Below are 27811 nucleotides of genomic sequence, written 5' to 3'. Positions count from 1 at the left end.
TGTTGTGGCTTCAGCGATCCGTTGAAACCTGGAGACCTTAATTACTCGGACCTCACATCCTCCTCTCTCTCTCTCTCTCTCTCTCTCTCTCTCTCTCTCTCTCTCTCTCTCTCTCTCTCTCACACACACACACACACAAACACCTGCAAGGAGGGCAGCTCCCGTTGAGCGTCGCATATTTCGCGCTCACCCACACAGTCGCACCTCCGCTGCCGTGCATGGTCCACGGTACATGGGTTCACTCTGCCACCGGCAGCAGCCGAAATTAAAGCACCGGAGGTGGGCGCACCAGGAGAGGAGACCCCTTCCTTCCCCATCCCTCCGCTGTGTGAACGCTTAAAGCTTCCTCTCAATTTAAATCCTGATTTATCATTGTCATAAGAAGCGAGAGACAGCAGCAGCAGCATCTCCAGCAGCAGCAGCAGCAGCAGCAGCAGCAGCAGTTCTTACAGACCCAGACCCGTGGGCGGCTGGGTGGCGTCTGGACGAGGATTTGGCTCCACACTGCTCCATCTCAACAACACCTCAAATCCTCAAGATACGGCGATGAGAGCTGAGATGTAGCGGATGGGAGGCCATTCATGTGGATCTGGACTTCAGCTGATACGGATAGAATCTCTTCATCACCTCCACCACCATCCTCCTCCTCCTCCTCTTCCTCCTCCTCCACCTCCTCCTCCTCCTCCTCCTCCTCCTCCTCATCGTCTAACCAGTTGATATTTTTTGATGCAACTGTCTGAAAAGTGTGGAGCACATTGACGCACGGGTGAAGTCCAGCACAGAGACTGAATGAGTCCATCTTTGGCGGGCGGACGGACTCCTCGGGCGCACAGGACGGATGCAAACAGACTCAACACATCTTGGCAATTCGCAGCACCCTCAGCGTCTCCGCCAGATTCGGTGGTGTAACGGAGCGGGGGTGAATCTCACAGCGGGGGAGCGGTCAGTTTCACAGGCAGGTAATGGCTCGCACCCGTCGGTTGATGAGTGTGTCACCTCTGGACTGATGTGCAAAAAGGTGGTAAAGGTGATTACCGCCCATGCGTCTGTCGGTGCCGCCGACGGCCGCAGCGCCGCGCAAGCGACTGCACCTGTTGTGATCTGTGTGAATGTGCGTGTGCGTGTGCTCGTGTGTAAATAGACCTGTGTGTGTGTGGATGGGCCGTGTTGTTGCAGTGGGTGACAACATGACAACATAATGATGCCCGTGTCTGTCCACATTTAGTTTCCATCAACTGCTCCGGAAAACCTCCCTCCAGCTGCGCGTGTGCGTTACCGCGCGTCGGTGCGCGCCGTGTGGGTTTGATCGGTGTGATTAGGTGATTATAGGTCCATCACACGCGCGCCATGCGTGTAATTACAGGATAATTGTCTCAACACGCAGCGGGAAGTAAAGCGCGCCACCATACATCACGCTTGGTGGCTCCGCTGCGCGCACACACTGGTTCTGATCAATGTGGACCGGCTGCAGTATACAGCCCCATTGTTTTCACTGTTTCCCAGATGCTCCCAAAACTCCACAGTTACTGCACAGTGGTCAAATCTGCCACCTCTCTCACACATTCACCATCTGATTCCCTGGAGGAGATCCGCCTGTGGGTGGTGAGGTGGGTGTACGTGCGCATAATGGAAGGAGTGTGCGTGTGAGCATGTTGGGGATGTGAGGGGTAACACGCATGAGTTTTTTGACATCCTAATCTCACTGCAACGTAGGTGACTTGATGGTGCGGCTGTCGTTTGGAGTATATGCGTGTGCGTCCAACTGCAGATGCGCGCGACGTGGCACAGGTTTCCAACTCTGCCCCCGTCGCCTGGAACTATAACATCCAACCAAAGCGTCGTTTGAGGCCGAGATCAAGGCCACACGCGTCCACCTCTCCTCTGCCAGAGCCGTTCCACCTGGTTGGTTGGTGCTGGGGTCAGATCTCCTGCTACAGAGCGCGCTGGATGACCCAGGTTGACCTCCAGCAGAGGCGCTTGTATAGGCGTCAAGATGCGCAGCAGTCGGGATGTGCAGCGCCTCTGCTGAGGAAGTAGAGACACAGCCTTGATGGATAAGAGAGAGAGACAGCAGAGATCACAGATGTGTGCTGCCTGCCTGTCTTTATCCAAGGTGACTTCAATAGGACACTGATAATGTGACACTAAGCAGAATCAGCACAGCATTAACAAGCTTTATCACTGGGTTAGACAAACAACTGATCAGAAGTCAGTTTATTGATGGCTGCCTGTTGAGGTGACACTCGTCTCTCTTTGAACCATTTTGACTGTTGTTTGTTTTGTGGTTGATATGGCGACTCAGAGACTTGCTGTTTCCCTGCAGAACTAATTCAAGTGATCAGCTTGGATCTATCATTGTTTTTGGAGAGCTCCCTTACGTTTTAGTGGCTTGAAGTAGAAAGGAGAATCACTTGATTAATCTTGACGTCCGCCAGCCAACGGATGTCGTGCATATCAGAGAATCCTGGGACGAAGCTGAATCGCACAGTTTTGCATGTTTTGATGCTGAATCGGTGGCGGCGACATGTAGTCAACAACCTGTTTTGTTTGATTTGGCAGATACGGCTTGATTGTGTTGTCTTGTTGTGCAGGGCTGCCTGCCCGCGATGGCAGCTGTGCATGTGCATGTTGGGAAACTCGCTGTTGTGACCCCTTCAGCTCTTCCCTGTCATTCTGCTAATGCATTTTCCTCCACGGGGACAGAGGGAGGTGAGAGGAGAAACATGATTCTCCTTTCTCCCCCGTCGGCCGCTTTCGGCTGAGTGTTGGTGGCTCCTTCCCCTTCATCTCAGCCTCGACTCTCCTCTCTGGGCTTAAACTCGCTCTGATCACCACGCTGCAGACTTGAAACCGGACTCCCTGGGGTACAGGTGACCCCATAGTTCAAACACCATCAGTCAGCCCCCCTTCATTTGCTCTTTTCATCCCCTTTGTACCCCCCACCCCCCACCCCACCCATCACTGTACCCGTCTGTCTGTCTGTCTGTCTGTCTGTCTGTCTGTCTGTCTGTCTTTCTGCTGCTCTCCTTCCGCCTCTCAGCCGATAATAGAGGCTCATCAGATGGAGGTTTTTCTACCAAACCATGTCCTTGTCAGCTCTCGTGTCTGTCGCTGCAACAACAGTCTGCGTTTGCATCACTAGAAAAAACCTCAATCCAAAAATACACGGCAGAAAAATACAGAGTGAGTGAGAGGTAGGGGGAGAAAATAAAAGAGAAAAATCAGTGTGTGACAGAGTTGGATGCATGCGTTTGCATGTGTGCTGGTTTTCGCCATGAGTGAGTGGGTGTTTCTGTCAGTGGAACAAGTGTGAGAGCAGATGGACTGTTAAAATATACTCTCATATTAATTTTGATATCATATGTCTTATTAATTTGTCCACTGATTAAATAGTTGCTGGATCTTGTTTCATTTTAGGAGCTGAAGTACTTCAGGGGTCCAGCTGTGGCTTTTTTGTTGAAAATGTTTCCTTAATAATTTCTCCATGTTGCAGATATCTTCACATACAGTGTTCACAGATAGACCTGTCTTACAAACATGCATGCATTCATTTACATCTGGGAATTTAAACCTGCACATTGAGTCACTACCTCCAGTTCAAATACACCCAAAAATATATAATTGGCTTATGCAAGGAACTATACTTAGCATGACATGTTTTTAATTACATTGGAAATCTGAAGTGTCTATTTTTTCACACTCAGGGTGGAACGTCGGTCATCATGTGGAGAGAGGCGATTAAACACATTTTATTATAGATATTCTTAGTTTCACAGTGTTACACTTGGCTGTTTGCATGAAAAGTCACAGACGTAGTTATGTCAAGAATGTTGAATGGTCTCTGGTCTGTGCTTTTCTACTCTTGATGACCACTCAAAGCACTTCACAGTACAGTTTTTGCCATTCACCCATTCACCCATTCACACCCCTTCATGCAGTGCATCTATGTGCAGCACTTTCTCCATCACACATCGCTCACACATGTGCTGGCACAGCTGTCAGGGGCCATTTGTGGTTCAGTATCTTGCCCAAGGTCACTACAGAATGCAGAATGGGGGAGACTGGGATCGAACCATCAACCTGGACGATCTGGACAACCCGATCTAACCCACAGCCACACCTTGAATGAAATAGAGAGAGCAAACCCCCAGCCCCTTCTTTTCAAATTTAGCACAGCTGGCCGATCACTGTGTGAAGTGGGTGTGAAAAACAGTCTGTCAATGTTGGAGTGTTTGTTTTGTAAAGTTACGGAAATGGACGAACACAGCACGATATTACGACCTGACACCAGAGAGCTGTGGACGCAGGGGGGGGGGGTTTCCGAAACTGTTCGACCGTTCAACAAGCAGCTCGAACGAAAGTTATTGCTCATCTAAACAACCAATAAAACTACATCCACCCGAAATGTGTCCTTTTCCTTCAAATGATTTGCCCTTTACTTTATCAGGAGCAAGCCTGACACAATTTCATTTTTTTTGCGACTGTGAAAAACTGAAGAACAAGGACATTGGTGCCATGTTGTAAAACAAACTTGATGCCACACAAGGTTAAATGTAGTAGAGGGGCTGCCAGTCTTCTCAGTGACGGCCTAACTTATTCATTTAATTAAATCCTACATTAATTAAATCTCTAAATTAATGCAGCACTATTTCTTTGATGTTAATATGCTCTCCGTGGCACTTTTAAGGGAAAATGTGTCAATTCTGCAAAAAGTAGCCAAAGTGACTTCAAATCATAACGATGGAAAACTGATAAAACGTCATGTAACAGAAGCACAAGTAGAAAAGAGACACAATCAGTGGACTGAGGGGACGTCAGATACACAGCAGCAAATAACAATGGACAGTGTCAGGGACCAAGCAGCCAAACGACAAGTGAGCACTGGATTTATTTTTCAAAAGATGGTATTAAGTTAATAACTGAAGTCAACTCTACTGGAAACTATTACAAACAAAACAGGACTTCAACTCAAACAACTCACCTCACAAATGAACTAAAGTGGAGACATATAACCTGGCTGATCGGACCATTTGGAAACTATAGGTGGAAACAAAATAGACAACAAGTAAATGTTCATACAGAGAAACCCCATTCCCCCCATGCTGAGGCAGCACTTGGTCTTGTCCATGTTACTGTTTCTCTGTATTTAACTAGGCTCCGCCCTCGGCCACATCTTTTGGCCAAACCAGGAAGGAGGACTGATGCAGCAGACACATGGTAACTAACTAACTAACTATCTAACTAACTAAACAACTAACCAACTAAGTAACTAACTTACAAACAAACATTCAAAGAAAACTGAGTTAATATAACTAATTACCACAAAACAGCGTAAACCTAATGTGAGCGCCTCGGTCAGAAAACAGTGTTGTTTCAAATATGTAGAAATAAACAAGATTTTAACCAAAAATTTGTGGTTGTCTTCGTTTACTAATGTGGCTGCATAGAAAATAACAAAACCTGTGATATTAGAGTGTGAAACAATGAGCCTAAATTAATGAGTGTGATGAATTTGACCATTTATTTTAATTGTGTGGCTGTGGATCAGACCATCACAGCCACCGTCACATCACGTAGACCTGTGGCAGCAAGAAGGTGCATTTTATTGTTTTTAAATTGAACTTTTAATTTGTAAGAGGGAAAAGGGGTATGCAAGTGCAAGTTACATTCTCTCTCTCTCTCTCTCTCTCTCTCTGTCTGTCTCTCTGTGTGTGTGTGTGTGTGTGTGTGTGTGTGTGTGTGTGTGTGTGTGTGTGTGTGTGTGTGTGTGTGTGTGTGTGTGTGTGTGTGTGTGTGTGTGTGTGTGTGTGTGTGTGTGTGTGTGTGTGTGTGTGTGTGTGTGTGTGTGTGTGTACTGAAATACATCTAACAGATGCATTTTGTCATGGTGACCTGAGCACCTTTAATGTGCAGGTCAGACAAGAGTGGAACCAGGAACAGATGCTGCCCTTACACACTTCTCTGCACACACACGCTGCTCGCTGTCTGTCTCTTGTCTCATGCACACACACTGCTGCCCTTAGACACCTCTATACACACACACTGCTGCCCCTACACACCTCTATACACACACACTGCTGCCCCTACACACCTCTCTGCACACACACACTGCTGCCTTTACACACTTCTCTGCACACACACTGCTGCCCTGACACACTTCTCTGCACACGCAAACTGCTGCCCTTACACACCTCTCTGCACACACACACTGCTGCCCTTACACACTTCTCTGCACACACACACACTGCTGCCCTTACACACCTCTCTGCACACACACACACACACACACACACATGCTGCCCTTACACACTTCTCTGCACACACACACACTGCTGCCCTTACACACCTCTCTGCACACACACACACACTGCTGCCCTTATACACTTCTCTGCACACACACACACTGCTGCCCTTACACACCTCTCTGCACACACACACACACACACTGCTGCCCTTACACACTTCTCTGCACACACACACACTGCTGCCCCTACACACCTCTCTGCACACGCACGCACACACACCGCTGGCCTTACACACTTCTCTGCACACACACAAACCACTGCCCTGACACACTTCTCTGCACACACTCTGCTCACTGTCTGTCTCTTGTCTCATGCACACCGACATTGTCAGACCCGGTGTCCTCTACAGATCACACAGAGCCGGCATGCACTTGTCCCACAGCTCTTAACCTCTCACACTGTCTTTGTCTCTACGCTCAGTCTGTGTCCTCTTCGTGCCTCGGCTCAGATTCCAAGATCCACAAAGGAATTAGGTCTTGAAGGGAAGGGAAGGGGAGAGGAGAGGAGGGTTGTGTTCGTACGTTTGACCATGTTTCCTCTGACAGAGACATCCCCACTTCTATCTCTGTCTCTCCCGCCTGCCAGCAGCCCGCTCACGAAAGGCTCTTGGGATCTCTATCTCTTCCTCTCATCTTATCTATCTCTGTCTCCCTCACCTCAGTGCAATTCAGTGCAGCATGTACTATTGGCAGGAATATCACATGATAACATATTGCCAAAGTGTCAAAATATTATGCCGGGACAGCCCTCGGAGCGACAACTCTCCTGAATCAAAGCGGTGAATCGCTCTGATCGTGCGGCAGCAGGGGCCGTGGCTGATTGATGCCCTGTCGAGCCCTCAGGTCTCCGGGTGAGATGCTGGGTGGCGGGTGGGATTGTCTGGTGCCACAGGAAGTCAACAGATGTGACGGGGCGGTGGGCTTAAGAAAAGATAGCGAGTGACAGGACTTTAGTGCTTTTCCTCTGCAGGGGGACTGAACAAAGAGCAAGCAGGAGAAAGACAGCGAGAGAATGATCGTTGGATAATAATAATGATGGTGTTTATCAGAACAATAACAGTGGAATATTTCTTTGTGACTCCATTGAATTATAATGTGATTACATAATTTGTCACTGCGATTCAGCCACAAGGAGATGGCGGTTTCTCCCAGAAATGAGCATTGTCAGAGTGGAAGAAACAATGGTCCCTCCACAGAAGTGTGTTTCTAAAAAGGGCACGTTTGCCAATGTTTGAAAACACATGCACGAACACATGCATGTTTCTTACCCGTAGCTCTCTCACATACACACACACACACACACACACACACATGCAAAGGTTATTTTGACTGTGTGTTTCTGTGTGTTTGTGTGTGTGTGTGTGCTCCACAGGGAGAAGATGCCATTCCACCATGTGCGGGCGGGCCTGCTCTATCCAGACAACTACCTGAGCAGCTCCCTGACAGAGGGCAGTGAAGCCTTCCAGCTCAACAGCATCTCCACGGAAGAGCTTGGAGGTGAGTGCGTTGACGGAGACAGAGAGGGGGGGGTGGGAGGTGAGGGGAGGGGAGGTGGGTATGCATGCAGGGTAAAGAGTGGGGTCGCCTACGAGCAATTTATGTTCCTCCACTGGAAAATGTAGATACAATGGTCCAGCTCTCCCGGGGTTAGGTTTTTCCATTTGGCCATTACAGTTGTTAGGAAATTTAATCAGTCACAGGACCCAGGAGTCTGACAGAATTCAAATATGTTTGACCAGGTCTGAATTAGGACATAAATGTATTGATATTAGAATCCTAATTCAAGTGTTCAGTCCATATTGCATGAACATTGATGTCAGCAGCACTGTACTAAATACAGCTTTTGATTATTTTTTATGTTTATTTATTTAAAAGGGACAATGCACATTATGTCCAACGGGTAAATGTGTCAGATTTAGTTACGCAGGCTGTTTTTTATCTGCAGGTTGATGGTAAAGTTGAATTTACAGGTTTCTAAAACATAATACTTCTCCAATGACTCATAATGACACAACGCAGTATATTGTTTCAGGAAAATTACAGCTTATTACAGCGTAGATTTTATTGTCATACTGAACTGTATTCGGTAATTCATGTGATCTCAGCACGTGAGCTCTAAAAATACTGTAGGTGCCATCAAGAAATGAGAATAAGCATAAAGCTCACAAACCAATGGGTGACGTCACAGTGGGTTTTTACCACTTAATTAATCTTCATTTAATTGTTCAGGGTAATTGATTCAACTCTGTCTGTTGTAAGCTTCCATCACAGTACACAGAAAATGTTCTGGTTCAACTGCAGTGTTTGTTACAATCGTTTGCACTCACAGTTTTCCTTTGTATCAGTTATTATTAGTATCATAACAAATAATGTGGTAGCTAATCTGGAATTAACTCATTTAATATAGGATAGCTAATTCACCATGGCCAGAGCTACACAAATTACACCAAGGTAGAAACAATTTATCTTTAAATTGTCCTCAACTGACAGAGAGAAGTTTTGATCTCATGCTCCGGGTGTTTCCGGTGATTTGATCTCATGACACAACCTCACGTGTTACTTTAATGGCTGCACGACACACAAAAACACTTCTTCGGTGGGAAAGAAACATCTAATCCTGTCACCGTGTGAGGACAGAGCACCAGTGTGTCTCTGACTGTTTGTGTTTATACATGTGGCCTATTGTAGTTTGCTCGAATGAGCTCTGCGATGAAGTACTTTGTAGCATAAATCTTTTAATCCAGCGTCCCCTGTGCACAACTCAACCCAGTTTGCTAAAACAGTTGCTTATGGTGTCGTGAAAGCAGAGCTGGGACAGTGACTGAAACATCTCATCATCTTTAGTCCGGTTAGTTTGTGTCTCGTCAAGGGCAGCGAGAAGGGCAAAGCATTCTGAACCTATGTAAAGCTATTATATAAATTGAATTTGGACTCTGAGACAGTGGACATCATGATGAGTCATTATCCAGACGCTGTCAGCCACAAATCCAACTGATGAAATTGCTTGATGCGGACAAAATAACCATGGTGTTTGCTGTCAGCATTTGAAACTCTTAATCCCACTTCAGAGAGATGCCGAAGGTTCTTCCAGGATCATCTGTTAGCGCAGATAGACGGCCATTTAATCACCCCTGTGTTAGCCCGCCGCTATCCTCGTCTCTGGTTTTGAGGCGTTTCATCAGTCACAGTGAGAACATGTACAATCCTAGGGGGCTGGCTTCGTAATACACAACTGCACACACACACACACACACACACACACACACACACACACACACACACAGGAATTGCACAGTAATACATCAGGGACCAGCTCATTCATACCCGACTGAAAATGTACTCTTTGCTGTTGAGCTGCATACAAATACGTTTCGCTTTGTTTTTCGAGGCCACACTCTCACCCACATTCCCATTCCAATCGCCTCTGATTCTCACTTTATTTAGTGAGACAGAAAGTGAGGCGGCGGCGGCGGCGGCACGGTGCTCGACTCGAGTTAGCAGCCGTGGGGGATATTTACAGGCTTAGATGTGGGCCGCGACTGAACTTCGGCTCTCACGCAAGTGACAGAGCAGAGACAGGCAAAGGAGGCAGATCTGAGACGGACTTATTACACAGCGGAAGGAAGGAACAGCATGTCTGGACGAGAATATTAATGACAAACGGCCTGAGAGAGACAGAGAGCGAGATGCATTTCATGTAAAATTCATTGTTTAAGTTAGAAAAAGGATTAGTCTTTGGGAAATTGTGATTTAATTTCTGTCGTGCAGGCGGCTATTACTCTTTGCGACTGTGTTTCTGCTGAACGCAAGCCTCGGTGACACCACTTCCAGCCACCGAAGTGTCGAGATCCACAGAACAATGAAACACTTGCATGTGAAAGATGTTGAATAAAGACCTGAGATGTCTGCCCTGTCTCTGTGTCTTTATCGAGTCGATAAATTCGACCACCTCTCCCTCTCGCACCTCAGCTCACATGGGGCTAACTGATTGACAGGCAATTAGCCTGTGATTGAGCGGAGTATTTTGTGAGGTCCTCAGAGGGTTCAGTAATTCTCCTGTACTAACAGATAGACGCCTCAGGAGATGTGTGCGTTTACTTACAATTTCAAGTCAGAAAAAGGCTTTTATGTGGGAGGAGAGAGTCGGAAATGCTCTTGGCAATGCTGGTGGTGATTGTGCTGTGCGAAGGGGTAGGAATGGGCCCCTGGGGGGGTTGTGAGATGCAATAAGTATATAAAGATGTAGTACAAACAGGGAAAAGGAGTAAGACAGAGAGCAGGCAGGAGGAGGAGGAGGAGGAGGAGGAGGAAGAAGAGGAAGAGCTCGCCCTCACCTTGACAGAAAGGTTGCAGCACTTCCATTTAATGGGAAAGCCTGTTATCAGCACCGGGGAAGCACCTTTCAGCATCCTCTACAGACCTGCCTCCTATCTGTTAATCATTCATTTCGTCTCATGGATGCGTCCATCTCACCGACACCATCTGACGGCTCTGTGTTTACATTTCAGGATTACACTTTATGAGGCTAAAGACACCAGCATGAGACAGAAATGATGTCTTGATGCCATGTTTGTCGTTGTTCTCCAACCTGAACAGCAGTAGGTTGTTTGTAATTGGCTCCTAAGTTGACACATCTAAGTGTTTACCGATCTTTTGTCACGACAACAAGCGTAACACATAAGTCACAGGGTACGGCAAGAGAGAGGGGCACAAAAACTGGCAGAGTTAAACTGGCAATTAATATTTTTTTTAGCTGTCAACAAGCTTTAAAAGCAACAATGTAAACACAAGTTAAGATAAGATGAACTCTGTTGATTCCATGCATGTTGATCAAATTCACTTGTTACAGATACAGATAGTCAGAAGGACATCGACGAGGGAACATGTGAAAGAATCAAATTTGATAAAAATAGAAAATGTACATAATATACACCTTTCACCTTATATGGGAATATTATCTTTAGAGAATGTACTTGTGTCAGTGGCACAGGATGACTGCACGAGGATGTAAACTGTATTTGTGTATTTGTGTCCAAAGTTCCCTCTTTTAGCTCAGCTTTGGTCTCTACCACCTGCTGAGGAATATGTGACTTTTAAATCCTACTTTCACCTGAAAGCTTCTTCTTTGTGCGTCTGCTGCTTGGTGCTGAGCAGGAATTCTACTGTGGGGTTTTAAGAGCTTTATCACCGCTGCATCCGAACACAATACTATTAGTGTAGTGAGCCAGAACACTAAAGTTGTGAGCTGTAAAAACAAGAAAACAATGAGCTCAGACTCTTTACAGCTGAGAGGAACTGCAGAGTCAGGTGGTAATTCTGAGTTAGAGGTACAGGTGAACTCTTTTACATACAAGTAGGGATTTAATTGATTTTTGAAATAAAAAAAACATATGAAGTGCGTCTGCTTTGGAGTTTGCGAATAAGATGATTGAAGAAAACCAGGCTGAACATGAAAAGGGGAGAGGATGCAAAAATGTGTCGAAGAGGTTTTGCAGAACTGTCATTATTTTATGTGTTTTATTCCTCGCTTTTTATCAGCATGTGTGAAATTAGTGGTATAGATGATGAAATTAGTAGAGAAAACCCACAGAACCCAACGATCAAACACAAACTGAGTGTCAAGAAAATAAAGTTACAAGGAAAAACGGTGGTAAACAAATCCCCTAATGAATTCCAAACGTTCTGAGTCCGTCACAACATCTGAAATACAAATCAATTAAAGGGAACCGTTGAAATAGGGGAGCACAGCTCTTTATCCCAAAACACACACACACACAGAAAACACCAGAGAAATCACTCAAACAATTAAGTACCGGCCTTGAGTTTTTTGGCGGCAATGAAAATTAAAGATGAATGAATATTTCCGCTCAGACCTTCGAAACACATACAAGACATTGAAAGGAAAGTGAAGTCTTGTTTCTCCAAGTAAACAAGAGAGAGGACGAGGAGAGACAGACAAACATGTGCAGTGATATGTTGTCTGTTTATCACGCAGAGATCCGTGAGGCCTTTCGTGTCTTGGATCGTGACGGGAATGGTTTCATCTCCAAGCAGGAGCTGGGCATGGCCATGCGCTCCCTGGGTTACATGCCCAGCGAAGTGGAGCTGGCCATTATCATGCAGAGACTGGACATGGACGGTGAGGCAATACACAAGCACAGTGACTCAATTCTTATGAGGAAGTGTTCACTTAAAGATACTGGGTGTTTCTTTAGAGTGGTTGTTTCTGTATTAAAATATGTGCAAGCTTCAAGTATCTATTTTCCTTTTCAAAGAAGCCGAGTCGTATGAATATTTCTGTGTGTTGAATTTTAATGTGATGTAAATGATGCCAAAAACAGAGAAATTAAAGCCTCTTTTAACTTCCTTCTGGGCAAATGGGATTTAGTGTTGCAGCTTTCTTCAGAAATGCTCCCTCAGTCTTTCTATAATCGTCTTTAGGAGTAGCAGGTGGTCAGATGTCAAAAAAACGAATTCCCCCCCCGAGACGATAAAGAGCAAATCGGTCCGCTCCTGCTCCTTAAACTGCAGCTCCGTCTGTAAATTCCCAAAGGAAACGGTCTCTGCACCGCAAACAAGCTGGTCAACGTTTCAGCCGCGTCTTGTCTACCTTCTCTCGATTCCATGATTCTCGGTTAATATCAGAGATCAGAGCTAAAAGCCTTTTTCTTTGGCCTCCGTGAGTTGTCTGACCATCTCTGAGCCACGCTGCCATGTGCTCTGAGGACAGATCCCTCACTAATCATCTCAGTGTCATCTCAAATAAAGCAGTGAAAGTGGTCGCTGGAAGAATTAGTCTAAGCATATCAGTTATTATCAGGTGTTTTATGTCCTTAAGGAATCGTCATCCGCTGATCTGTGCCATTATCTTCTTACCCTCCCTTCAAGTTTGGGGCAAAGTGCTTTTAAAATGTACGATTATATTATGTTAATTCAAAGCTGCATTTAAAAGAAACTGCAGTCAGGTTTCAGAACAGAGACCCGCACGTCCTTTATACTATTAATACACCGTAAAACATGGCAGCGCTGCATTTTATGAATCTGTAATTGCCCAGTCACTTCTCAGTAATCTCCTTGAAAATTTGCCTGAAAAGAACTCTGTAATTTTAGCACGAAATTTAGTGGGAAAAATGAGTGTTCTTGGAAGAACAGCTCCGTTTGAACCCAAGTAAACACTGTTGAAAACGTTTTTTGAATGGTTTGCTTCTCTGTAGACATTCGTGCATGTTCAGCTGCTGTGCACTGACTGAAAGACTCTCTAAACTACTCAGCACCTAATTAGACTTCAATTATAGCCAGTGTACTGGTGTAAAACTAACTTGATTTCCCCTTTAATTAGTATCAAATTACATAGTGTTTTTGAGGGAACTTCTAAACTGGCATTCACATTTGCAAACGGTTCTGAAACATCTCGGTTCGTTTTCCATTTTAAAGAGGCGTCGGAAACGTTTGCAGAACAGACCTGCAACCAATCAGAGCAACAGAAAATGTGATTTAGCACAGAGTGACAGAAATGTAGAGAGACGACAATGTGCAGGAGGTTTGTTTCCTCTTTTAGAGAAAACAAACCATCCAGTTAGTTTCAAATCGCCTCAATAGAAGATTCAACAGACCTCAGATATCTTTTTGAGCATTTCACCTGTATTGATAGAAGCAAAGTGCTGGATCCAAAACCGAACCCGAACCCGCGACCGCTGCAGGACGATTCAAGCGTCGCTGCCATTGGTCACTCCTCGGTCAGTTTTTGTTTCAAATCCATCGCATTCTGCATAAATGTTTGGGATGGATCCAACCACTTGAAGGATGGATGTAAATCAGTCTGAATGTCAGGCGGGTCCAGACAATGAGTAAACATGATCTCGCTGATTGGTCTGGTTTCAACGTGAGCAAACTTCTACATAAATTAAACATCCTGCCACCACACAACAGCACTGACACTCCTGCAGACTCAAATCCTCTAATAAGCTGCTTATTGTCGCAAACAATAAAGATTAGATAACACAGTTAACTGTTGGTAATGTCAATATTTGCAATATCCAGTGTAATAACTCTGTGTTGTAACTCAGTTTCTAAGACCTGATGTTCACTGAGAACTAATTCCACGGGACACTGGCCGTTGATTGCAATCTCTAACAAAGTTGAGCAGCAGAATGCAGAATGCAAAGTCTTACAAGTTGTGTCCTTTGAATTTAAATTGACCAAATGTTCCCCAAAAAATGGCAGAAAAAACAGTCCGGCTAACGATTGTTTACAGACACACACGCACAGGTGAACACACCTGATTCGAAAAGGTGACTCAGTGCTGATTATCCGAGGGTGTCTGTCACGGATGAGGTCACATCCGTCTGTTGATCCATCTCATTCTGATTTTCTTAGTTTCTGCAAACAACTAAACTTCAGCATGAAATGCATTAGCTGCGGTCTTGCCAGCCTTCCTGACTGAGGATCTTACTTATCGTCACGGTCTATCTCCGGCTCTTTCTGTGTGTGTGTGTGTGTGTGTGTGTGTGTGTGTGTGTGTGTGTGTGTGTGTGTGTGTGTGTGTGTGTGTGTGTGTGTGTGTGTGTGTGTGTGTGTGTGTGTGTGTGTGTGTGTGTGTGTGTGTGTGTGTGTGTGTGTGTGTGTGTGTGTGTGTGTGTGTGTGTGTGTGTGTGTGTGTGTGTGTGTGTGTGTGTGTGTGTGACTGCAGGGGACGGCCAGGTGGACTTTGAGGAGTTCATGACGATACTTGGGCCCAAGCTGCTGTCGTCCGACAACAGAGAAGGATTCCTGGGCACCACTATTGACAACATCTTCTGGCAGGTGAGCTCCCTCCTCCCAGCTGGCAAAGAGTCTGTTTCTCATCACTCACTCTCTTCATCGCTTATCACTTCCATCCTAAATGACTCCTCTCACTTAGCCCGTCTCACGTCTGTCTGACTGTGTATTTCAGCAAGTCGTACTTCCTTAAGCTCAGCCCTAGTTTCTGCAGGAACTCTGCACAGGCACGCACCTACCTCAGTGCAAAAACACACAAACACACTTTCAGGCCCCCCTGAGATGTTTTTTCTTTCAACTTGAAGGAAGAGGGCCTTGAAGGAAAAGTTACCTGCTGAGAAATAAGTGTGTTTCTCTCTCTCGGTGTGTGTGTGTGTGTGTGTGTGTGTGTGTGTGTGTGTGTGTGTGTGTGTGTGTGTGTGTGTGCATTTCGGTTTGGCTGTGTGTGTGGGGGGGTTTACCATTCACAGTGGTGCAGAAGGTATTACCATAATAAAGATTTCAGGGATGCACCACTTTATGGGGAAAGTCTGAGCTCGTGTGCTTCCCAGAGTCCAAACTGAGCTCAGTGGTGATTAAGGCTGCAGCTCATCTACATGCTTTTGAACGTGCTTCTTTGTTTTTAGAGAAATTGTTCCAGATAGAAAATTTGCTTCCCTCAGAGTTTTTTTTTTTTGGTGCCTCTTAGGTAAGACATGCGACAGTAATGAAAAGTGCAGAGTTGGAGTGTGTGTTTGTGTGTGTGTTTGGGTGCTGAGTATGAGAACGGCTGGTTGAGCAGGGTGACAGCTCTCAGGAAGCTGCTCTCTGCTTTCCTTGAGTCAAATGAGAGGAGAAACGTTTAGAGGGTGACTCACTGAAATGAAGAGGTTTGTGTGTGTGTGTGTTTCAGGTTATAAAAACATACTGGGCCACATTTACATATAGTCTTCATCCTAGATTTCATTCTTCAATCACTTCAGAAAATGCACGAAAAGCCATTCAAACATCAGAAAACAAAATAATTTACTGCAAAAAAACCCTGCAGATTTTAACACCAGGATCGTTTCTCTCTCTAAATTGTGTGAAATAGAAATTAAATGAGACACATTGCATCTGTGGCGGAGAGAGGGAGCAGCAAGGGCTACAGTGCGTGCCAGCCAGCGAGGCTGAAAGAGAGGAGAGAATAGCGAGGCACGCTGGACAATATGTGGGGAAGGGGAGGGTGGCGCAGTTGGAGCGGGGGGGATGCCCCACATAGAGACAGGAATATAAGTGAAACCCACAAAGGAGAAGAGTGGGAGAGAATGAAAGAAAGAGGTACGAGAGACTGTAATTCATGAAGGTCGCAGACGGTGTGCGTCTCAGGGGTGAATTAAAATGTCCACCTCACACAAAGACGGGGAGAAAACGGGAGGAAGAAAGGGGGACGGGGAAAAAGCCAGAGAGGGAAGAGGAAAGATGCAGGAGAAGCGAGAGAGGGAGCGATGAGAGCAGAGGGAGAAAGAATATAAGAAGGAAGAAGAGGAGGGGGATGAGATGGTGGGAGGAAGAGTGTCTGAGGACTGTGAGAGCTGTGTGTGTATGTGTGTTGATTTTTCACAGACCTCAGAGGGAGGCAGGCAGAGAGGGAGAGTCATTGTGTTGAAAAGAGAAAGATGGAAGAGAAGGAGGCCCATCAAGTTGGGCCATAATCACTCAGTTCAGGTAATATCCTCACACACAGTGAGATGTATAATGACTGACTTCATCAGGGAGGCTGGTGTTGACTTGTTTGTGTAATTACATTTTCCCTCCGTGTGTGTATTTGTGTGTCTGTCGTGAATACATTCAGTGTGTGTCCCTCCTCTTTGATTCGGTGTGAAATATCTGAGAAACATTCCTGTTTTTCTGTTTATTTTCCGTCGCAGTAAGAACCTAGGGGAGATTTAGCTTTGAAAAACTCTTTACTCAAGTTACCCCATTTCTGCTGACAGTCGGGAAATTAAAGTTGAAAAAGGAAGCGCCCAGTCTTCCATTGCATATTAAGCCACGGTGCCCTAAGAGTCATTTTCAGCTCATAACAGTGTGTGTAAGAAAGTCTGAGACATATATTTGTGCGGAACAACTGCAGGAGAGAGGTCTGCAGAATCTTTTTAATCATTTTACAATAGCTGGGAAATGTTGCTGTCGGTGGTACGCCTCACATCACGTTCATCTGAAGGGTCTCTGAGGTTTGTTTCTTGTTCAAGGACACGTGACAGAACATGGAGACATGGGGCACCAGATAAATGGATTAATGGCCAAGTCTTTGACCTGAGCTATGACCACCAAAGCGTGTTCAACCCCATTTACTGCAAATTATGAGTTGCCTATATAAATTGTTTGATCATTGTTAACCAGGGGCATAAAGTAGTGACCGTTAAGTGCTCGTTTTTATTCAGGTTCTTGCTCAGTATGACAACAAACCAGAGAACAACAGTTACTATGCTGAACCACATGAAGAATCACACACTTACTCCAACAACCAGCAACGTACATAGTGACTTTACCTCACATGCACCCATGCAGGGTCGCAGGTATCTTAACATCCCCTGCTGATTTGTGTATGAATTTCATCTTTTGCAGATCAGTAGTTTTCCCCTCATGCTGCTGCAGTGATGCTCAGGAGCACTAAAGCCCTTTGTGACACATCTCTTTATCATTACAACCAGTCGTTTGAAATCCCCACTGTTGTGTTCTGTTTCTAAACAAAACTAAAACTACTTATTCAAAATGAGCCGTTTGGTTTTATTGCCAAGAATTTGATGAGAACATCAATATCATTTTAATGCCTGTTCATATTACCAGCAGCTCGTTAGCTTAGCTTCACATAAAGACTAGAAAAATTAAGAAATAGCTTCCCCAGTTCTGTATAAAACTCAATTATACAATATCTTGTTTGTTTCATCCATCCTTTTTTTGATTAAAGTGAATATATGTGTACGACTGTAAGAAGATGCTTGTCAGAAAAATGTAACGTAAATTAGAACTACCTAAATAACAGAAACCATCTTCAAATCTAATGACATGCACTTTGACTTTTTAGTTTGGTTTATGTCCCATCCACTGACATGGAGGAAGCAGGGTTTATGACCTGTACTGCAGCCAGCCACCAGGGGGCGATCAAGATGATTTGGCATCGCTTTTTAAGGAGCTGTCTTGTCGTCCATCTTTAAAAACAGTCTCTGGGTGAAACTAGTTAAAGTGAAAATCAATGACAGACCCTTCAACTTTCTTGAGTATGTCATCTGTTCTTATTTGTGTCAAACGTTATGTTATAAATGTGAAGTCAATACAGAGTTTTCTACCCCGAACTTATGATTTTAAGCTCGACCAGCTGCCAGTGTGTCTGTCTATTGGGAACAGAAAGTGAAGGAGGAAGCAGGATGAAGTATTTGCCCAGTGACGTCTACATGTGTTGAGTCGCTCTGTGATGTTCATGCTCGTGACCAGTGATGCTAAATGTAGAGAACGTGTTTTTTAAAGAATTTTGTTACGTAACGGCTGCCATTTGGTGGCTGCTTTCTTCCAGAGTGCAGAACCATAAGTGCAATTATTCTAACACTGGTGTCTGAAAATCTGACCTGATCAGCTCGTCGGTTTCATCAGCTCCACTGAACAACATTTTGTTTCACATTCACCAAATCTATTTTTAGGAAAACGTCTTCTAACTCCTGTGACTTATTCTGTTTCTGTGGATCTAATTAATCTATTATTCATTTGTTCTTGGCTCTAGCCTCTGCTGTTTTTGTTAAAAATATCCTCTCTTACCTGCAGTGTTTCGCAGCGTGTTTCCTCTGTGTGCATGTGTGTGTGTGCACATGTAGAACACGTGGATAAACACCCTTTTTTAATCTTTTTCATGAAAGCACTTTGGCACAAATGAGAGGAAAATAGAGAATAACAGACACAAAAGTTCCAGTTTGTCTCTCTTGGTGACTTTTCCGAGAAGGGTCACAAGACGAAGCAGGTGGTCGACTGACGAAACCAGTTTGAGCTGTATGAGTGCCGGCAGGATTAGACAGGAAGGACGGCGCGTGAGCACCTGTTCCTCTGATTGATGTGTCCTGACTCCTTCAGCGTCTCACTGGTCACTGCTCACGATCCCCTGCTGTTTGTCTGTCTCCCCCGCACACACATTCCCATATTTGAGTTGTCAGTGAAAGACAAAATACTCTGATGGACGAACTCCTGTGTCGTTATCTCCCCATCATCTCTGCGTGTGTTTGTGTTTGTGTGGATGTCCTTCAGAGACAGGAGGAGAAATCTCTCCGCTGGTTAGTAACAGGTAGCAGCTCCCCCCCCTCCCCTGGCGCAAACAGACAGACGGGAACATTGTACGTTCTGCATGTTCCTGTCCTGAGCCGTCATGTTGTCTGTCCTGCGGCTGCGGTCCAAAGAGTTGTTCCTCCGTTCCCCTGCAGCCGTTGGAGGCAGAGACAGCTGTGGCGAGGAGGAGAGCAGCGATCGAGCGTCTCCGGCCCTCCAGCTGCTGCTGCCGCTCCCTGTCTATCTGCCCTGGAGTGTCACATAAGGTTGCATGAGTCACAGCAGTTCAAGGTCCAATACTTTTGTTTGCACATGTGTATGAAAATCATTATTGAAATGATTGACTGTTTTGCAGCTGTCTCCTGATGTGAAAGTATTAATAACTGAGTGTAGGTTGCTGTTGAGGCGTTTAGAACATTTCAGTCAAACTGGGAGTAATGACAGCTTGCAAACATAAACTTTACACAAACATGGACGACATGACAGCTCCCAGTCACAAAAATACAATTTTAACATTTGCTATTTTTCATTTGCACAGTTTTCCGACATGAACTTTGTTTTTCACATATGAAGAACGCAGCAGGAGATTGTAGAGAATGCAGTCTCTTGCTGTTTCTGCATCTTGTGGAAGAATTTTGTTTTCTTACTAAGTTTGTCACATCTTCGTCAGCGTCTTCTACATGTACGGCTCCTCCAATTCCTCCTGAGATGTTTGTGTTCTTCCAGTTTCACATCTGTGGTGTGTTAGAAACGCCATCAACATGCCAACTCGTGCCCAATTGAAATTTGCAACACTGTGGTCTCACATGGGCTCCCTCTGACATTTTTGTCAGGGGTTCCCAGGAATAGTTCCATCAAATGTCCAGAGCAAATGACCTGGCGTTTGAGTTGTCACGTCCCGCCCCTCCGGAAAACTTCAGGAAAACATCCAGACATGTCTGAAAGCAGCTTATGCAAAACAGTATCTGTTGTTTCTACCCGAGGTGTTTGAGTATGAAAGACGCTGTTTCGCATTTAGTGAGCAAAGCAATGGAGCTCAAGCAGGATTACAGTCCCCTCGCTGAAATGAGCATCTCTTCTCCATCACAACTCGTACGTCTCCACCACTATTGTCTGCCAGTTCTGTTTGCTCCATCTGTGTCTCCCACTTCCATCGTCTCAGTTTTCTCTGACCTCGCCATACTCTCCATTTTGTCATTTTTGCAGCATCTCTCTTCGACTCTCTATCGACCCCTTATTCTCTTCCTCTTTGCCTTGTCTGCCGCAGTATGTCCATCTGTGGTGTTCAACTAGGTAACTGATTGTATATGAGTCCGTCAGTAATAATCACAGACATGGATGCTATGCATGTGTGTGTGTAGATTGTAGGAGGGATCTACTGGACAGGTTGGACGTGATGTTTGGGAAGGGCAGACACTGAGTAGGACCCAGGCAAAGATTCACACTTTAAGTCAGAGATGGGTCAGATTCTCGAAAGCTATTTTCAATACGAACAAGAACACACACCTGAGGATACAAGCACCTCCAATGAAGTTAATGTGCTGGTATTTTCATTTTAATTGATATGTCCATTAAATCAATAGTGCTTGTATCCAACTTAATCACTGCACACACGCAGGTTTGCATACTGATTCCGGCTCCCAAAAATAGCAGCAGTGATGCACAAGCAAACACGCTGCCATAACATTACAACTGACACCTCTCCTGCTTACATACTGTACCCTGTGCAGAGCACATGTAGGCAACAAAGCACACGTTCATAGATGCCATAATTTTTTTACTGCGAATACATTTCACACCTCATCCATATCTTATCACATCTATATTTATCTACCCTCGAGCCGGTTTGTGGATGACGGTGTCTGCATTGATCGCTGTGTGTCCCCGCAGTTTGACATGCAGCAGCTGTCTCTGGATGAGCTGAAGCAGGTGCTGTTCCACGCCTTCCGGGACCACCTGACAATGAAGGACATCGAGAACATCATCATCACCGAGGAGGAGAGCCTCAACGAAACCTCAGGGAACTGCCCTGAGTACGAGGGAGGTGAGGAAGCTGTTCTCATGGAAACTTAGACGTTATATATACCTCTAATTCTGTACTGCAATACGTTTAATCACAGGCTGTGTATAAAGATGGACGACGTGACAGCTCCACAAAAGTGAAGCCAAATCACCCCCTGATGGTTGACTGCAGTACAAGGCATAAACCTGCCTACTCCATGTTAGCAGATGGGACATGGAGCAAGTCAAAATACACCCTTAGTAAATTTTTCTAAAAGTTGGTCTGTCTTTTCAGGTATTTCTTATCACACTGATGTGAAAGTGTTGAGTTTGGTTTTTAATAAGTTATTTAATAATATAAAAACAAGGTGAACCATCATGATTGACAGCTGAGACTCACTTGCGATTGAGTGGGACCTCGATGCTGCGCCTCCATTGCCTAAACATTACTCCACAGATTCTGTCTCTAATCGTCAAATACGTTATACTTTGTGTATTAAAAACAAGATGGCAGTGGATGGATGTAACGCAGTAAATTGATAATAAGCTAAGTAAATTCAGCCATAGCCGAACTATTGATTTAAATACTTAAAACACAGAAAAATCTATAACAATCTCGTAGAGCCAAGAGGCGGTTAGCTCAGACTGAAAGAAGAGCTAGCCTGTTTCCAGACGTCTATTACAATTTGTTCAACAATAAGTTTTTTGTTGTATTTTTCTGCTGTTGAAAGACAATGAGCCAATCAGAGTTTACTTGGGATGATTCAGAATAACTAGCTTGTTGTGAGCTACTTAGCTACATCCATTATTATAGCAAAAATAAAATGGCAACAAGCTTGGATGTGAAATTATCGATGAACAGACAAATAAATAAATCTATGGCAGATGTCAGTGACACAGCAACAGCACAAAACTCGCTAGATAAGCTTTCTTCGTTTTATTCATAGACCTAATAAAATGGGAAACAACTTTTATTGAGGACAATAAAAATAACACATACAAACACACTTTTAAACCACTTTTGTGGTTTTGCTTGACAAGTTTCAATGTGAAATCCTTAATTATTTCTTCTGCTGTTATTACGGCACCATCTGACACACAGCTTCCATCTGTACGGCCTTGGTCTTGAGAGAAAGGTCCAAAACAGTCTAATATTGCCAATGTTTGAACACGCAAGTGAAATTGAAAAGACATTTGTCTTGCAGCATAAGACTCAAGTTATGTTGCTTTAGGGAGACGAAAACGGAAAGCTAAATCTGACCCTGTGTTAGTGAGAGTTGGAAATAGCCCTTCTGCTGTGAAACATCCACACAGTCCGACTGGGACAAAGGTAAAGACGGATCAAATGCGCCACAAAGCCGGAAAAGTCCTAATGAATCCATTGGGTACTGGCCTACAGTCTCTGGGAGCCCTAAAAAGAGATAGATGGGAGGAAATGGAGACATTTAGCAGCGAAGGGACAGTGAAGGAGGCGATAAGAGGCTAAAGAAGGGATCAGGGAACTGCTGGCACTGCATTCTTCTCCTCAAAGTTTCTGGTGTTGAGGAAAGGGCAAGCTGTGGAGTTAGTGAGAGGAAAGAAACAGGAGAAGGAAGAGGAGTTGGCAAAGGAGGGATGAAGAGGTATAAAGCCTCTCTTGTAATCGACAGCTTTATCCCTCCGTACTTTTAACCCCCCCCGTCCCACATCCTCATCTTCCTCCTTTCATGCCTGCTGCCATCCTCCTCGTGTCCAGTGGGACTTCAGCAGTGTTCACAATCCCTCTCAGATCCACGACTCAAAGCTCCGACTTGATTTATTGATGCGTTGTGTGATTCTAACAAACTGAGACAAGGGGGACAACAGAGAGGAGACTTCTGGGCGTTGCTTTTGCAGCAAGGCCTGTTGGAGGACGCGTTTGTCTTTCCTCTGCTCCCTCGTTCCATCTCCGGAGATTAGCTCTTATGGGGGGAAAAGATGCCCAAACAAATAGGTGACAGAACAAAAAGTTCCACCTCACTACTCTCGTCTTTGTTTTGGCTGCAGCAGAGTGAGGATTAGAGCCAGTCTGTGCCTCATGTATTCATCCGTCTTCACAGCGCAGACGCTTCCACTGATGATCTGGGTCACAGAAATAAGGTGCAAAGCAAAAGCGCTGCAAACCTTAGCAGATATTTCCGCCATTTTTGTTTGAGTCAGTGAACGAAGGTGCACCGTGAGAAACTGGTTGAAATTCCCTCAAATGCATGAATATGACATTTTAAACGGAGGCCTGGAGGATTATGGAATTCTTCAGAGTTTTGATTCGAAGTTCATTCTCGATCATCGTCGATTTAAACTCAAAGGTCCATTTATTAGCTTTTTCAGAGCTTTTGACTCCATGTCACAGTCTCTGCTCAGATAATGGAGGTTTCAAAGGTTTCAGTTTCTTATGGGAACTGCTGCTGTGAATGATGATCATCTGAGAACATGAAAGATGTTCTATGAAAGAAAAGGATGTTCTATGAAAGAAAAGGATGTTCTATGAAAGAAAAGGATGTTCTATGAAAGAAAAGGAGAAAGAGGGAGTGCACTGATCACATTCCATAAACAAATTGATCAATCAACTTGAATGAAACCAGGAATTAACAATTACACAGAAAATCAATAATGTTAATGAAATTATAATTGTTTTTTTCATCTCTCTCAGTTCATCCTAAGAAGAAGAATCGTCAGACGTGCGTCAGGAAAAGTCTGATCTGCGCCTTCGCAATGGCTTTCATCATCAGTGTCATGCTCATCGCAGCCAATCAGATGCTGCGGAACGGCATGGAATAACCAATTGCACTGTGAGCACGAGGAGTGGACAGAACAGCCACGACCTCGCATCTTGTCTTTGCAGCCAAAGCTGGACCAGCCACAACCCAAGCACTTCTCTAAACAATCAGTTCAAGTTGTATTCTTTCTTTTAAGTTTAGATTGAACTTATAAACACAGACAACGTGAGTTAAATGGAGAGAGAGATGTATTTGTTTTGCATTGTGGATATAGACCAAGCAGTCACTGGACTTAACGGTCGTGAGGAACCTGAAAACTGGAGGGGGGGGGGAAATGGTGGGTTGTTTTGTTTCTATTCTGTTTTGAAGATCAAGAGCGCTCTTTGAAACTTGATTTTCTAATTCACGAAAAAAAAATGTGTATCAGGTGCTTTGAGCCATTACTGATTTAAAAAAAAAAACAACAGTAGTTATTATGGACAACTGCATATTTACCCCTGAGAAGTTACCCTGCTGAATGTGAACTGAATGAATGTGCGCACTGAATGTTGGACACAGTATTTAAATGCATGGTGAATCCCTCACTTTTCACTTTGTCGTCTTGTACAAACATCGCACCTTTTGTGAAACGTTTAATTCGATCCTGGGGCACATGGAACATTCGTGTGTATCTTCAAGGAGCACAACTCGATACTCAGCGAGGGACCGCTGTCCCGCTATCTCGACTCGTTAGTCTTATATAGTACTGGTGGATTGACTGGTCACTCAACGTGTGTGTGTGTGTGTGTTAAAGACGGTGGTGATCACGACTGTCCAACGGGTGTAAGATACATGAAAAATAACAAGAGATATAGAATCTGTCCCATGACATTTGAGATGTGGTTTCTGTAATATTAATAGAACCAGGCTGAGATAAATTATTTTTGTGTTGGGAGACAATGTTCCACCTCAGCATCTCATTGACTGCGGCAAATCCAAACCACACAAGACCAGTATGTACACTGCCATACCGGACATTTCTCTCGTTTCCCGTGGATTTCATTGCTACTTAGCTCGTGTAATGTATCGTTCCTCTCTACAGCAGAATGTATGAAGGGTAGAAACTAGTGAGACATATCAGGGATTCTCAGTAGGGCTGTGACTTGCTGTTTGCAAGGAGAAGGTTGCATCCTAGTGGTTCACATGAAAACTGCAGCTAAACGCTTGATCAGCCATGTTTACAAGGTGCTCAGAAACAAGACTTTGAGCATTGATGTGTGCTGTGTCGGTGTCACGAGGGCAGTTTGGTCTGAATTAGTGAACGTTCATTAGTTTTAATGGCAAAACAAAGATTTTGTTTCCCTCCCTCATCCCAGGCTGTGCAGTCGAGGCTGGTGCACAGTTTAGGATTAGATGAGAGACTCGAGGTGACAGCAGCGGGGCCTTCGATCGTTTCCGGGGTCACAGCTATGTTTTATGGTTCAGATGTGATAGCACTACAATTTTAATAAGCGCACCGGGATGAAAAAGTTTGGAGAGGACCTTGTAGGTGTTAACATTCATGCTCCTCTGAGCCGCCCAAGGTTGAAGATCCAAATTTGATTCAATTTGAGGCTGAAAATGTTTGGGGGGTTATTTTGTAATGTGGTGCAGGGCAATAAAGAGATGTCACTGTTTATCTACCGTCACTGGAATCGTATTGTATTGATTATATATTTATAATCGTTTATTGTTAGCAAATCGTCATTCTGAAATTTTAATTACCTGAAGTTTAAAGTGTCGGTGGAACCCATTTCATCACTTCATTTCCATTGTGTTTTATGTGATTGTTTTGTGATATTAAGAGATGTCCTCAAAATATTTTCACTAATATGACAATTACACATTATTGGTATTCATTACTCGTGATTACAACATCATAGGTTCCGATTAATTTCCATTCATTCCCAGGAGCAATTCTTTTTTTTTGTCTTTTGTCTTATGCTGTGCTGGATGAAAGCAAAATGAAACATTTCAATCAAACTGATGTGCAACCATGGGAAGTTATATACTGTCTGTTTCCAGGGCGAGAGGGGAGAGGGCTTTCTTTATAAATTAAAAAAAATAGCTTTGTAAGATCAAGTATAACAGCAAAAATGTATTATACTGTAAATCAGTATGCATGTTGTTTAGATTTCCGTGTCTTTGAAAGACAGGGAAATCCATTTAACCTTTCTTTGTGGAGGCACAGCCTTGATTTCAATTAAATGTATGTTCTACCGTCACATATCTGACTCTCCAATTTATACTGTAACAGCCATTTTTCTAGTTTCTACCAGCTATTAATCAAATCAGAGTGCAGGGGAGGACATTTTCATAAATATGCAAATACAAGGTCACATCATCATCGTCATCGTCATCTCTCTTTCACGTCATCTAGAGTCTATAGGCCTCACTGTGGATGTTTGAAACTGACATTGAATAAAATATATTGTGTGTTTTAGTCACATTAGGTTTTCTATGGAATGTTCCCACTGCCTCATGGTCCTGTATTAACTGCTGTGTAATGTGTGCTACACTTATCCGTGTGAGTCAGTCCATGTCTTTGATATTCTCAGCACATTAACATTTGACCGACGGACCGTGTTGTCACCTGTGTCTATTAGCGCCATGGTCCTTCTGAAACCAGCATAGATCACTTTATCGTACCGATTCTCTAATAATTGTGCCATTCACATGTCCTCGTGTGGCCATGTAACGGAGACTCATTTGAAAAAAAAAAAACTTTTATCAACACTTTTGAAGTTTACATTATTCTTCTGTACATCTTTGACGGGACGGGATCAGTTCACGATTTTCATGTTTTTGAAAGTTGCTTTTGAGGTTTTTTTTTTAACCAAAACATGTTTTTACCTTGTAGATTGTATAGAAATAAAAACTAAACACAGATATGTAATACAACCTTGGCATGCTGCTTAGAAAAGGTGAAAGAAAACAGCAATAGTTACCGACTGGATATTTAAAAATGCAAATAACAAGTTTAATCTGTTTAATCTAAAAAAAAAAAAAAGATATATCCATATATGTTTATGCAATAAAACCTTGTTTTGATAGAAATTTGTGGTAGTTGTGTTTGTGTTTAGGGATTCTGCAATAATTCAGATTCAAATTTCACAACACACAAAACACTAACGACAAAATAAAGTGATCCTGCGACACAAATGGTAAAATATTCTAAAATAAAATTTCACACACACATATAGACATCAGCCTCCTTAATATGCCTGATTTTTCAAAAATTTAAGTTCCAGGTATTAACTGAAGTTGTTTGAATTGTAGATGTCAAAGAAAGTGATAAACTATAATAACTCAGAGTGCATACGGCCCAACAGTCTCCTTAAATTCAATCAAGCTGCATCAAGCTGCACACACTCATAAATATCAGTCCTCTGAATATGCTGGATTTTTTTTCCATCAAGGTCCATGAATAATTCCCTGGGAAAGTGAAAATGTAAAAAACTGCCATATCTTGTGTGTGTTCTTTCCTGGATCCGCCACCTGATCTGGATCCACACCAGATTAGTTTAACTGGTTCTTCTTCTATCCATCCATTCTATCCTTTAGCCAAGTTTTGTGATAATTCATTCAGTAGTTTTAAATAATCTACAAACTACTAACGTACAATCCAACAAACAAACGTACAGGGTTAACACGCAGAACTTCCTTTGCAGAGGTAACAATTCCTGAATCCACACCAGAATGTACTGGGTTCTTTCTTCACCTATGT

At 43.9% G+C, this 27811-nt stretch overlaps 1 protein-coding gene across 2 annotated transcripts; it reads left to right on the top strand.

The window, feature by feature from the left end:
* Positions 1–148: 148 nt before the first annotated feature.
* Positions 149–27141, top strand: caln2 (calneuron 2). 2 transcript variants are annotated; one of them, XM_035177786.2, is made up of 6 exons: positions 149–959; positions 7677–7801; positions 12300–12443; positions 14994–15106; positions 21221–21374; positions 24000–27141. In XM_035177786.2, the coding sequence occupies exons 2-6, from the start codon at positions 7684–7686 to the stop codon at positions 24125–24127; spliced, it is 657 nt and encodes a 218-aa protein (XP_035033677.1). In that variant the 5' UTR covers positions 149–959; positions 7677–7683; the 3' UTR covers positions 24128–27141. The 2 variants fall into 2 exon arrangements, with proteins under 2 accessions (XP_035033677.1, XP_035033678.1); XM_035177787.2 differs by lacking the exon at positions 149–959 and adding an exon at positions 5192–5217.
* The last annotated feature ends 670 nt before the right edge of the window (positions 27142–27811 follow it).

This window comes from Hippoglossus stenolepis, chromosome 15, assembly GCF_022539355.2.
Source record: "Hippoglossus stenolepis isolate QCI-W04-F060 chromosome 15, HSTE1.2, whole genome shotgun sequence".
NCBI classification, from domain to species: Eukaryota; Metazoa; Chordata; class Actinopteri; order Pleuronectiformes; family Pleuronectidae; genus Hippoglossus; species Hippoglossus stenolepis.
This window is presented reverse-complemented; position numbering and strand designations above follow the sequence as displayed.

Bases quoted from the DNA above. Each gene is read 5' to 3' on its own strand.
- caln2 (XM_035177786.2), top strand. From the start codon at position 7,684: ATGCCATTCCACCATGTGCGGGCGGGCCTGCTCTATCCAGACAACTAC. The intron at 12,444-14,993 runs GTGAGGCAATAC...GTGTGACTGCAG, and splicing joins GCAGAGACTGGACATGGACG to GGGACGGCCAGGTGGACTTT. The intron at 15,107-21,220 runs GTGAGCTCCCTC...GTGTCCCCGCAG, and splicing joins TTGACAACATCTTCTGGCAG to TTTGACATGCAGCAGCTGTC.